The following is a 12,891-nucleotide window of genomic DNA, read 5'->3' on the forward strand; positions in this document are numbered from 1 at the left end:
CTTAGATCTTGANTCTCGCTGGCTGTCTCTATCTCTGTCAAATAAATAAATAAAATCTTAAAAAAAAAAAAAAAAAAGAAAGAAAGAAAGAAAAGCTTAGATCTTGNAGCTTAGATCTTGAAAAAAAAAAATAATGAAGCTGAGAGGCGCCTGGGTGGCTCAGTTGGTTAAGTGTCTGCCTTTGGCTTGGGTGGTGACCTCGGGGTCCTGGGTCCCATGTCGGGCTCCCTGCTCCCTGCTGAGCCGCTTCTTCCTCTCCCTGTGTCCCTGCCCCTCACTCACGCTCTCTCTCTCTCTCTCAAATAAATAAAATCTTTACAAAAAATAAAGATACATTTTATGTGTGTTTTAGCACTTTTTTTTTAAAGGATAAAATCCAGCATGAACATCAACCTCGTTACAAGAGAAGCTTTGTTCAAAATTGCAGGTATTTGTTCACATGAGATTTAACGAACACCTACTGGTTTGCAAGCCGTGTTGGGTGCTAAGGGAGGGAAAAGAAAGGTCATGCCCAGAGCGCAGACACTCACGCTCCCTCCACTCAGGGGAAGAGGAAGAGAAAGGGGAGACCAGGACAGACGAGATAAGGAATGTATCAACTCAAACAAAAGGCAGAATGAATTCAGAGCCTCTCCAGAGCTATGCCGACAGGGCTTGAGCTTTAGAGGGAAAAACCAAACATCTGCACACCAAACACGCGATTTAAAGGGAGGGAGGCGGGGATTTCACCACCACAGACTATGTAAGGCACTGGGGGCTCACGGAAGAACACCTGCAGAACAAGAAATCTTTAAACAATAGTGTAGCGTGGAAACCAGAGGAAAAGGAAAAAGTTGGCTGCTATAAATGAGACAGCTTCTAAAACAGTGCTTAGTAAGAGAATTACTAAAATACACAGAATTAAACCTGCCACAGAACCACCAACCACAGCCAACGTCTCTGGAAACAGAGGTTCCCAGCAAAGAATTTGCATTTCTAAGAATACCCATATTATTCACACCATGATTTTCTTCTGCACAACATAGAGGTGCTGTTGCCAGAGAACATGGCCGGAGGCCCCAGGTCACCCCACGTGGGTGTCAGGGAAGTTGTGGGGAGGGCGAGCCTGGGGGCCCTTCCTGCTCTGCGCTCACGCACATCCAAGGCTGTCCCGCACATTACCCCTCACATGAAAAGAGAGGCCTTCACTCACTTGAAATGCAGAAATATTTATTTTGGTTTCCTTCATTGTTTTTGGAAATTCTGTTTTGGTTTATAAAACATAGAAATAGCCAACACTTAAAGCAAACATTCAAAACCCCAAAGTGACAAATTATTGACTTTTTCTGCAATTAAGAATACATATATGAAGTTAGGCTACCAAATAGTGTTACTACGATGGCCATTCTTTAGTGCCAGCCCTGTTGTGCTTGTATAATACATGTACTCTCACAAACCCAAAACCAACTTCTTTCAGTGTATAAATGACAACTTAATTCAGTCACACGTGGCAAAGATTTGCAGTAAAGTGAAATGCAGCTAATTTCCCAAATTAGCTTTTTTTAAAAAAAAGATCCCTTGAGAAGTTAATCCCAGAAAATGAGTTTTCCAGATTTCTACATCCTAGGATTTTGGCTTGTCAAACACATTTCATAAAAATCAGGTAGCATGATAAGAGCATTTTTGTTTATTACTGTCCATTGCAGTAAGTACCCAAGTATAGCTATTCCCTTAATAGGTTTAAAGACATGCCCTGCCTGAGAATTTATTTGGGGGTGGAAAAAGCCAGTTAATCACAACTCAATCTTTTGATATGAAAATCACATTAAAAATCCATTGGCCATCACAAAGAATGACTGGTTCGGCGAAGATAAAGGGGCCAGTTCGTTAGGCGTCACAGTTGAGCAAGGTTGATCCAGGTAATTATTTCCTTCTTGAAATGCTTGTCTTCACTGCAGAGTCTAAGGCAGATTGTTTCATAAACCCTGGAAAGGATGGTGGGGAGGGAATCGGCTCTGGAGAGAGGGTCTGAGAACGTTCTGCTCCCTGGGCGCCAGAATCCACTCGCTCGGGTGAGCAGCCATTCATCCAAGACGCAAGGTCTGTGCTGTCTGCGTTGGATCTGTTCTCTTCTTCGCCGGGAAGCTTCTGCTCCCACAGGACAACAGGGACTGCAGAGAAGCACAGCCGCTCTGGGTCCCAGCTGCAGAAGGCTCATCAGAGAGCCGTGTAAAGCGGGGAAGGGAAGGAGGAAGGGGTCAAAAAAGAATCTCTGGTCCACTTGTGATGTTCTCCAGCTGGGACAGTTCTTGTTTTTAAGGGACAGCTTCCCTCCAGTGCACGGTACTTTGCAGAGCAGCGGACAGCTGCAAAATTTGCAGCAAGTAGCAGACATCCCAGAAATAGCCAAGTCCTCATCCCTTGGTTAGAAAAACAGGGAGATAGAAGTTTCCACCCCCCCCTTTTTTAACTGAGGAAGTCTCAAATAACTTAGCACATGGGTAGTCTCCCCTTTACGATTTTAAGGCTCATTTTGGAAATTGTGTATCACCATAAACATGGTCTGCAACAGGAGTTGACTGTAAGGCAGTGTTCCGTTTCCTCCAATATTCCTATGACGAGAACCCCAAATACACAAGTCAAACACGGACGCTCCCTTTCCTACGCACGCTCTAGTCAAAATCACCAACGTGAAGGCCATAAGCAGGGACTGTGGAGGCCTGGGTTTCTTCCTCGCATTACACTTTAATGGTGGAATAAAGTTCATCTATCTGTGACCTGAAATAATTCCGAAGCTCCGGCCGTTTCGCCTTCATCGTTGGGGTCAGGAGCCCGTTGTCAATAGAAAATAATTCAGGGTGGAGACTAATACCTTTGACCTGCAAATAAACGAGGCCATTAAAGCAAAACCAAGGGCAGACGCAACCTGGGTCTTACAAGCAAGTTGGTCAGAAGGGATGGAGACCCCATGGCTCGGACTCAGGCCAGCGGCCTCGCTCAACACAGGGCAGGAGTTGCTCCCAGGACAGGATCTGGGCTTGGACCCTGACCTCCAGAGAAAGAGAATGCCTGCCCTCGGTTACAGAAATCCCTACCCCAGCCAAAGCTCAACCTTATTCATTCCTCATGGGTTTCTTTAAATCCCCTTGTGCTCCAAACCTATTCATACGAAATCCTCAAGTCAGAAACCTGTTTTGTAGGACTGCATGTTTGCTGATGCAAATCTTACCTGTTCAAATGGTTTCAGGCCAGAATCCTTCCCAAGCCTCACCATGTCTTCCAGGATGGCTTTTTTGACGTCCTAGGAAGGTGAGGAAACAACACACTTGCTGTGTTTGAGGTCTCCGAAGGCAGGCTTGATACCAAGCCAGGGTACCGCACATTCCCAAACCTTACCTTGTTCCTGCACAGTTCCTCAAAGGAGCCTTCAAATCCTTTCTTTCGGGCCCAGGAACATAATGTCTCAACATCTGGTACCACAATTGCTATGAGAAATGCCTTTAACACAGACAAGTGAGTTAGTATGTGGCTTGATCCAGATGTTCTGAAATAGTGATTCTTTATCATTTTGCATGATATGGACCCCGGGAGGATCTGATGGATGTTACAGACCCTCTCTTCAGAATGTATTAGCAGCCCTGGGAGTCCACTGAGCCCGGGTTAAGAGCTCTTGGATCTAAAATACAGATGGCTTCAGGAATTCTGCAGTTAAACGTTTTAAAAGGACCACTGGGAATCAAAACCTAACAAAACCCTAATTTTTATTTATTTTTATATACATACATATATATATATTCTTTTTTAAATAAAACGGTCAAATAAGCAGACAAGATAATAGATACCAAGTAACTGCTTTTAAAAGGAGAGAAAAAAATTTATACATATTCATTTTTTTTTAGATCTCAAATGCCACATTTTTTACAATTTAGTAACAAAGCTAAAAAAAATCGAAGGCATGTTAAGATTCTAGGTCAAAGAGAGGCGCCTGGGTGGCTCAGTTGGTTAGGCGTCTGTCTGCCTTTGGCTCATGTCATGATCCCACGATCATGGGATCAAGTCCTGCATCGGGCTCCTTGCTCAGCAGAGAGCCTGCCTCTCCCTCTCTCTCTGCCTGCTGCTTCCCCTGCTTGTGCTCTCTCTCTCTCTCTCAAAAAAAAAAAGAAAAAAAAAAGATTCTAGGTCAAAGAAAAATAGGTGCATTCCTTATAATAAAATATTCTTCTACAAGTATTTAAAAGTCTCAAGATTCATAAAAAGATTAGCTTTCAGGAAACCAGACCCCTTTCTCTTCCTTGCCATCATCTGCCCAACATTCCACTACAAGACTGACATTGGCAAAGAGACATTCCACTATAATATTGACCTTGATTTTCAACTTTACGTATATACTGGCTCACAATCCCCATTGCTCAAACATGATTTAGGAGACGTAGCATAAACATGTTGAGTTTAATATGTTGAAAATTCTAAACTTTCTAATAATCAATATAACAATATTTCCTTTCACAGTTTAAATTAGAAGGCTATTTTACCCACTCCCTAATGTCTTTCTCCAACTCCCCTTGGTACACTACATGACTCTAGCTACGTAAAAAAGAAATATAGAATTCAAAGAGAAAAACTTTTCTGGATAAGAAATGTCAAGCAGCAAAACCCAATATTCCAGCACGTCACACATGAAACCAATTCAATACTCATCGCAGACTTTCCATCACATTGCAAACATCCAGAGTCCAAGGCGTGGGCCACGCCTGTGTAATAGGGCTCACAGCCCAGAATGTACATACCTGCAAGCTTTCTCCGTGGACAAACACCTGAGCGACAGGTTCACTTCGCAGGTAGATGTTCTCGATCTTCTCAGGTGCTATGTATTCTCCCTGTGCCAGTTTAAAGATGTGCTTCTTCCTGTCAATGATCTTCAAGGTGCCATTCTGTTTATTAGAGGGGAGAGGAGGGGAGGCGCTGTGAGTGGGTCCGTGGCTGCTCTGCCCCCTCCCTGCCCCATATCAATCACACACAGTCCAGGGCACTTCTCATATGCTTGCCTTTAATCCTGGTAACACTGCCCAGGGGCCAGTGTATCAGCCCATTTTACAGAGAGGGAAACTAAGGCTTGGGGAGACTGAGTAACTTGCCCAAGGCCAGTGAGCCAAGTAGAGAGAAAAAAGGGACTCCAGAGCTCATGCCTTTCATGTCACCCCTGGCAGCCCACCAGCAGTGCCTCCCCAAGGAGGAGCCATGTTCCTTGCGGGTACAGACATAGACTGTCCTCCCAGAGCACTCTGCACAGAGCAGGGGCTCAGTAAAAGCTCCAACAGAAAGGCCAAATGCCACCTTCGTCATTGTTTCGAGGTGGGGGTGGGAGGGGTTCGCTCCTGGCCCCTGGGGCAGAGTCTGTCAGCAGCCCCCATCGGGACCGTGGGAAATCCACAACGACCCCTGCACTGGACGAGCCCAATGCCATCATGTCCACCTCTGGTCGCCAAACCCCCATCTGACTATCAACCCATCCCCACCCCTGGGGTCCTCCCTGTGCTTCCAAAGGTCAGCTGTAGGGAAGTTTCTCTGGGGCCCTCATCGCACGCTGGTTCTGTGCCCCTTCCCCAAGTTGTAGACTGAGGTCCAGGGAGAGGACGAAATGCGTTCATTAGAGCCGGAGCCAGAGTTAGAACTGACGCTTAATCCCCCTTGGACTTGAAAAGAGGACTTAATTTATCTCTGAATAAGCTGGGTATTCTGAAGTCTGAATTAATTGGGTGAGGAGGGGGAGCATTTTTCAAATCAATAAAAATTTCCGGGAGTATTATGCACCTTAAATCTATAAGGATCGGCATACAGTGATAAAACTTGCCTTAGCCACTTTAGTAACGGCAATTCAACACAGCGACAACTTGTTCCCACAACAAGCCAAACTGGTCAAGCCCACAGTGGGGCTTCTTGTAGGTTCTTTTCCCTCCTCCTCTGAAGGACCCTGGCATTTGTCTACGGTAACAGTTCCAAGACTACGTTCAAAGTCGTTGGCCTAACCCGTGGGACGCTTACCCTATTTTTAAGGAGATGACAAGCCTAAGAAACACATATATTCCCAACGTCTTGCCCACCACACCTTCCTGGCTGTAGATCACAATGTCCCCCACACCTTGTTGAACTAAGACCTTCACATTGAGGCCCGACACCGATACAGAAAAATAAATGCACCGTCTCTCTGGATTTCGAATGGGAAGCAGCAACCAGAATTGACGACATCACGCATCAAAACCAAACATCTTTGCTATGGTTCAAGTGAAAACCCTACCCAGGCACGCTGAGCATATAATGCTGTTCCCTGCAGGAAACAGAGGAGCCCCCCCCCGCCAGGGAAAGGGAAAAGTGAGGTCCCACAACAGCAAAAAGGCAGAAGAAAAGTATCTGTGAGCGGGGTAGGTGAGCGCTTACTGGAAGCCACTTTCCAATGTCCCCCGTGTGTAACCAGCCGTCTTTGTCCAGAACTTCTGCTGTTTTTGCTGGGTCCTTCAAGTAGCCTTTAAATACATTTGGCCCCTTCACACACACCTGAAGAGAGAAAGATCAGGAAGGGGGGTGATTAGGGGGGAGTGGTGGGGGGGGTGGAAAGGTACAAATTTCCAGTTAGGAGACAGGTAAGCACCGGGGACCAAACACACAGCCCAGTGACCATGGCTCACACGGACATGTGATTATATCTAAAAGTAAGGAGATGAGATCCTCAGAGTTCTCATCATGAGGGGAAAAAAAATCTTTTTTTTTCTGTTTTTGTTGTATCTCTGTGAGATGATGGAATTTTAACGAAACTTATTGTGGGGAATAATCACTTCACCATAGATGGATACCAAATCATTATGCTGTCTCCTTTAAACGCATACAGTGTGTACGTCAATGCCATCTCGATAGAACAGTAGGGGACAAAGAGGATCTGTTAACAGCATTTACGGGGGGTTCTCCAGAGGAAATCTGTGTGTGTGTGTGTGTGTGTGTGTGTGTGTGTGTGTGTGCTCCAGTGTGGTGCGTATCTCAACCTTTAGCAAGAAGCCCTGGATTCCATGATCCAGAGGAGCTAACAGCCACACTGGGACCCTAGAGGTATGTCCAATGCCCCTGTGCCCTTGTCCTAACGACGTCAGCTGCAGTCAAGTTGTAGGGCTAATGCTTGCCTGAGGTTCCGGCTCAAAGCCCCAAAGGGGAGGAAATCACTTCGAAGTCATGAGGCTTTCCTAGCCAGTAGCTCACTAATAGTATCCAGGGCCACTGGCTGATAGGAGCTGTGCTCCAGGCCTGAAGATACTGGAAACCTTTGTATGCTCTCGAGCCCAAGTCCCGGCGGTGTCTGGAGGAAGAGACATTTGTGGTCCCCTCCCACATAAAGGCACCTTCAAAGAGAAGCCTGTTTGATCCAGGACCACCAATAACATCAAGCTCAGTGACTTTACGTGACACTGGCGAGAAGCGGCCGAGCTATCAGAGGGAATGGCAACATGGGTGAACGACGTTGGGGGGGGGGGTCACTCACCTCACCCTCACCCTTGGAAGCCAAGTAGTTCATTTCTTCCACATCTACAAGTTTTATAAGGTTGCAAGGCATTGGGGCACCAACATGGCCTGTGTGGTAAATAAAAGAATGATCATTCCCAGGAGAACTCCTACTATCCTTAAGCCAAATTACTTTCATGGCTAATAGGCCTGCTCATAATGAGAACAGCTGGTAGAAACGTCTGTTTGCTGCAATGACAGCCCGTCTCCCCCGGTAAATGAGCACAGAGAGTGTATTCCTAGAATAGAGGCAAACATTCAAAAGTCTCTTAGGACCTTTCCCCAGTTTGATGCCCCAAATTATTTTTTCAGTTATAAAACATCTGGCTGTTGATTGTAAGGGTTTCTACAAACACCTGGAAGCAAGCTTTCTAAAACTTTTACGCGGCTCCTACCATCTGACGGCCCCTGCTCATCATTGCACCTCGCCCTCATACAGACTTCTTCCTAACACCCCTACTTTCTCTAAGAAGAAGAGATAATACACAACTTTGCCAAATGGATTATCTCTCAACATCACCTGGTTCTGACCAAGATGGTATTTGCTTCCGTAAGTATGGATGAACACGTTTTAGATTGAAGTTTATTGAGACAGAATGGTGCAGAGATGCCTGGTGGCTCAGTTGGTTAAGCATCTGCCTTCAGCTCAGCTCATCGTCCCAGGGTCCTGGGATCGAGTTCCACATCGGGCTCTGCTCAGCCGAAAGCCTGCTTCTCCTACTCCCTCTGCCCCACACCCTGCTTGTGATGTCTTTCTCTCTCTCAAATAAATAATATCTTTTAAAAAAAAAAAAAGAGCATCACAAATAATTCCTCTTATGTTTTAATAATGTCTGAGTAAAGAGATCACTGTTCTAAATTCTCTAAGCTGGGGGCGCCTGGGTGGCTCAGTCATTAAGCATCTGCCTTCGGCTCAGGGCGTGATCCCAGCGTTCTGGGATTGAGCCCCACATCAGGCTCCTCCGCTGGGAGCCTGCTTCTTCCTCTCCCACTCCCCCTGCTTGTGTTCCCTCTCTCCCTGGCTGTCTCTCTCTGTCAAATAAATAAATAAAATCTTTAAAAAATAAAAAAAATAAATTCTCTATGCTGGTAAGGAACCAGGGGTTAAAAATTAGGGGCGCCTGGGTGGCACAGCGGTTAAGCGTCTGCCTTCGGCTCAGGGCGTGATCCTGGCTTTATGGGATCGAGCCCCACATCAGGCTCCTCCGCTGTGAGCCTGCTTCTTCCTCTCCCACTCCCCCTGCTTGTGCTCCCTCTCTCGCTGGCTGTCTCTATCTCTGTCGAATAAATAAATAAAATCTTAAAAAAAAAAAAAAAATTAAACCAAAAAGAAGGTTCAGAGACTGTTAGTATTAGTCCCAGCAGAATTGTGCTACTAGAGTCTGGACATGAGAATCCATGTTCCTAGACGGTGCTCATATTTCTAATATACCAAATAAATCAGTGGCATTTGCATATCAGAGTATAGAATGTACCACCGGTCAGACCTGGGTTGGAATCCTGGCTCCGAAGCATAATGCTGGGTAAATTCTTATATGTTGTTTCATGCTTTTTCACCAACAATCATTTCCTCTCATAGGTAACAGGACTTATGCCACAGGGATGCTGCTGGGACGAAATGCACTGATGTGCTTAAGGACAACTGCTCCATTGAATATTTCTGTATTTGCCTCTCTTTGTGCCTTTTGGGAGAAATGACTTGTCTCTTTCTCTCTGTGGTCTCAACACCCAGCCCAGCACCCAAGTGTAAATTCGAGTCAAATTTACCAGCAAATAATTAGACCCCAATCCATTCCTGGAAAGCTCTGTGAGGCCAAACGTTCTGAACCTGGCGGAAAGGGTTTTCACCCCTCAGCTGCCAGCTTCAGGATCTAGGTGAATCTCTACTTGGTCCTCCAAGCCCGGCGCGCTGCCATAGCAGCCCTTTTCCACGAGGATCCCTGATTTACAAGACCGTTTGCCCCAAGGCCTGATCCCTCAGACACAGAACTTCCGTGGTCAGCGAACCAAGGATGAACCCAATTCCAAGAATTCCCACCAGCTTAATGAGATTCCCGTAAGGAGTGTCCCACGGCTCCTACCTGCTGTCCAGTCTCCAGGCATGGTCAGGCAGCAGCCAGCGGTACACTCGGTCTGTCCGTAGCCTTCATAAAACTGGACCACCAAGAGACGAAACGTTATTAAAGAGAGTAGTCACACCTGTGCTGCAAAGGCACAAATCAGGACGCTCTTCTCACTCCTGAGTGATGGCTAACCGTGGTGACACAGCTCTTTTTAAAATCTGTTCAGAACTACTGTGATAGCACCCAATCATCTTCACTCCAACACGAAACCTTGGCCACTGTCCATGGTCATCTACTTCTCGCCCTCCTGCAAATAGGTGAGGGGGACACCGACATGGCCTGACAGGTCACACTGCACACAACCCACCCAGGAATGCACTCGCGCTGTCCGCTCTCGGCCATGCCCCACACCTGTCCTGTTGGTTGCCCAGTCTCTGCTGCCTCCCCCTCCCCTTTAAGGCAGGTTCTCTCCAGGGTTTGCAGGTCAGCTTATCACTTGCAACCCATCCCCATACCCTCAGGTCTGATAAAGTCAAGTTTCATGGCTGGTGCTTTACCCGAGAGAAAATGACACAGTCTATGTGGCCACAGACGCGTCATCTCCTGCCTAGACTAAAAGACAGACACACTCCTGTCTCCAAGCAACCTGGGAATAGCGTGATCTTCCAAACCAAAATAAGACACACACTTATAAGAAAGACTTTTTGGAAAGGAGAGTCCTGGGCTTGAAAAAGCCTGAGACAAGCAGCCGCAGTGACGCCCGCCTCACCTGACAGCCGAGCGCTGCTCTCAGAAACGTCAGCACAGTGGCGGATACGGGCGCAGCTCCTGTGACCATCAGCCTGACTTTTCCTCCCAGGCTCGACTTACAAGGCAAGGAGAGGGAAGACAGTGAGGGTCCAATGGCTGCACGGGGGTGGGCCCCTCAAAGACCCCTTCTGGGAACTCAGATCCACCAGCTCCTTCTCTGCAGGCCGCACGGAGCTCACCCACACACACAGAACTCACAGGCTTTCAAGAAGGAAGGCCTGGCTGGAGCTGGTTTCCACCTGAGGCTACACCCTGCTCTCTCAACGGGTATGAAAAACAAGCCAACACCTCTACCCGCAGGGATTTTGAAGGAATTAGAACAAGAGAGTGGTGAGTTTGCAGACAACTGCCACATTTTGGGCATTTTTGGGGACACAGTATTATTATTCCACGTTCTTTATCACTCGTGCCTAAAAAATGACTCCTAGAGTAACATACTTGTTTCAGAAAAGGAAAGCAAAACAAAAAATTAGAAAGGCTCAGGACACCTGGATGGCTCAGTCGGTTAAGCATCTGACTCTTGATTTCGGCTTAGGTCATGATCTCGGGGTCGTGAGATGAAGCCCCAGGTGGGGCTCTGCGCTGGACAGGGAGCCTGCTTAAGATTCTCTCTCTCTCTCCCCCGCTTCCCTCCTCCCTGTGCTCCTTCTTTTTCTCTCTCAAATAAATATATCTTTTTTTAAAAAGAGACTGACGAATCATTAAACACTACACCTGACTCTAATGATGTACTCCATGTTGGCTGAATTTAAACAAAAAAATTAAAAATTAAAAATTAAAAAATCAGAAAGGCTCTAACACCCTGATTCCTTTTCTGCCCTTCCATGTTACCATGCTGTTCGGGTCTGCATGCAATACTGCGGTTTACATACTGGCTTTGTCCTTAATTTTTAGAAATGTGCCCACATTACTAAAAACGTGCCCTTCCCTCTCACCTTCAAACCTTGCTTTCAGAAAGAGCCCGCACAGAAACCCTGCAGCCCAAGTTAGTTTCCGGGGCAGACAACGGTTGTGAATGTGTCACCTGTATCTTGTGGAAGATCAGTCTATCCCACAGGCTGTTGTTCCTGATGATACCGCTGCGAAGCTCTGCCTCCTTCCTCTTGGAGGCGAAGTCCAGCAGCCATCGCTTCAGGGTGGTGTTTGCCTGCCCAAAAATCTGACGGGTCAAGAAAAGAGACGGTTTCAAAATGAGGAGAATGGCTAGAATCAGAGAGTCAGATAATAACAAGTGTTGGTGAAGATGTGGAGAAACAGGAGCCCTCATCCGCTGCTCAGTGGGGGGCGGATATAACATGGCGGGGTTGCTTTGGAGAACAGACTGGTAGTTCCTCAAAGAGTGAAATACAGAATTACCACAGGACCCAGCAATTCTGCCCCTAGGTAAGCACCCAAGAGAAATGAAAACACATGTCCACACAGACACTCATGTAGGAATGTTCACAGCATCATTATACGCAATAGACAGAAAGTGACAACAACCCGAATGCCCACCGATGATGCATGAAAGGGTAAATAATGTGTGTTCTATCCATACGGTGGAATACTACTTGGCCACTGAAACGGATGAAGGACTGTCACGTGCTACCACATGGATGAACCTCGTGACAAAAACCAGTCACAGAAGAACACATGTTGCGTGATTCCATTCATACGAGAGTCCGGAATAGGGAAATCTACAGATTCAAAAAGTAGATGCATTTGGCTGGGAGCGGAAGGGGGTAGAGGACAGCCACAGGGCAGAGCCAGTGTTTCTTCCTGAGCTGATAAAAATGGGCTGTGGTGATGGTTACAGAACTCTGTGAATATACCAAAAAACCTTTGAATTCTACACTTAAAATGGGTGAATTATATGGAATGTGAATTATATAGCTCAATCGAGCTGTTTTTAAAAGTTTTTTTTAAAGGACCATTTAAAAAAAAGAGAAGAGGCCCTGCCTTACAATAAAGAGCATGAAAACTGCCCCGTCCAAATGTATCTTGAAGACTGCTCCTGCCACACACTGGTCTTGCCTGGGATGGGTGGTCCGTGCCACAATGACCACCCACAGAGGGGCTGGCATTCTCTCCATCCCTGGCTTGGCTTCAGCCCTTCTTTCCGTGCGGCTAAGTAAGTAATGTTACATGCTCTTGGGCATTACAATGTATAGAACCATTTCATGGTTAGAGTTCTCATGTTATGCAATTAGCAACCTTATGAGCTAGATGGCAGGGGCAGGAGGTAACAGTCCATCACGCAGATGAGAAAACAGAGGCTCTAAAGAGCTTACGGCACAAATAATATGACCTCCTGCCTTCCACCTATATTGGGCCTTCCAGTACACAAAGTGTGTTCACGCGTTTTCTCTTATAATCCTCACCAACGGCTCTATGAGGTCAATGCATTCTGGTTTTACTGATGGGTAAAGCACACTTCCACGAGACCAAGAGTACAGAAGGTACCCAGCTGGCCCAGTTCAAACCCGAGTCTTGGGCTCCAGGTCCAGGGCTCTGT

General features: G+C 46.5%; 1 protein-coding gene across 5 annotated transcripts in view; it reads right to left on the reverse strand.

Moving 5' to 3' along the window:
• Positions 1 to 1,188: 1,188 nt before the first annotated feature.
• ACSL1 (acyl-CoA synthetase long chain family member 1) overlaps positions 1,189 to 12,891 on the reverse strand; it is a 200,621-nt gene continuing 188,918 nt past the window's right edge. For 4 of the 5 annotated variants that reach the window (XM_034647515.1, XM_002914019.4, XM_019792652.2 and 1 more), the window contains 9 exons: positions 11,422 to 11,556; positions 10,357 to 10,452; positions 9,606 to 9,678; positions 7,505 to 7,593; positions 6,415 to 6,531; positions 4,767 to 4,910; positions 3,376 to 3,477; positions 3,209 to 3,280; positions 2,718 to 2,858 (listed from right to left, as the gene is read on the reverse strand). In XM_034647515.1, coding sequence (XP_034503406.1) covers positions 2,718 to 2,858; positions 3,209 to 3,280; positions 3,376 to 3,477; positions 4,767 to 4,910; positions 6,415 to 6,531; positions 7,505 to 7,593; positions 9,606 to 9,678; positions 10,357 to 10,452; positions 11,422 to 11,556 — 969 coding nt within the window. Of the gene's footprint in view, positions 2,859 to 3,208; positions 3,281 to 3,375; positions 3,478 to 4,766; positions 4,911 to 6,414; positions 6,532 to 7,504; positions 7,594 to 9,605; positions 9,679 to 10,356; positions 10,453 to 11,421; positions 11,557 to 12,891 lie in introns of all 5 variants that reach the window. The other variant, XM_034647513.1, reaches the window with a different exon arrangement.

This window comes from Ailuropoda melanoleuca, chromosome 18 (assembly GCF_002007445.2).
Source record: "Ailuropoda melanoleuca isolate Jingjing chromosome 18, ASM200744v2, whole genome shotgun sequence".
Taxonomy (NCBI): Eukaryota; Metazoa; Chordata; class Mammalia; order Carnivora; family Ursidae; genus Ailuropoda; species Ailuropoda melanoleuca.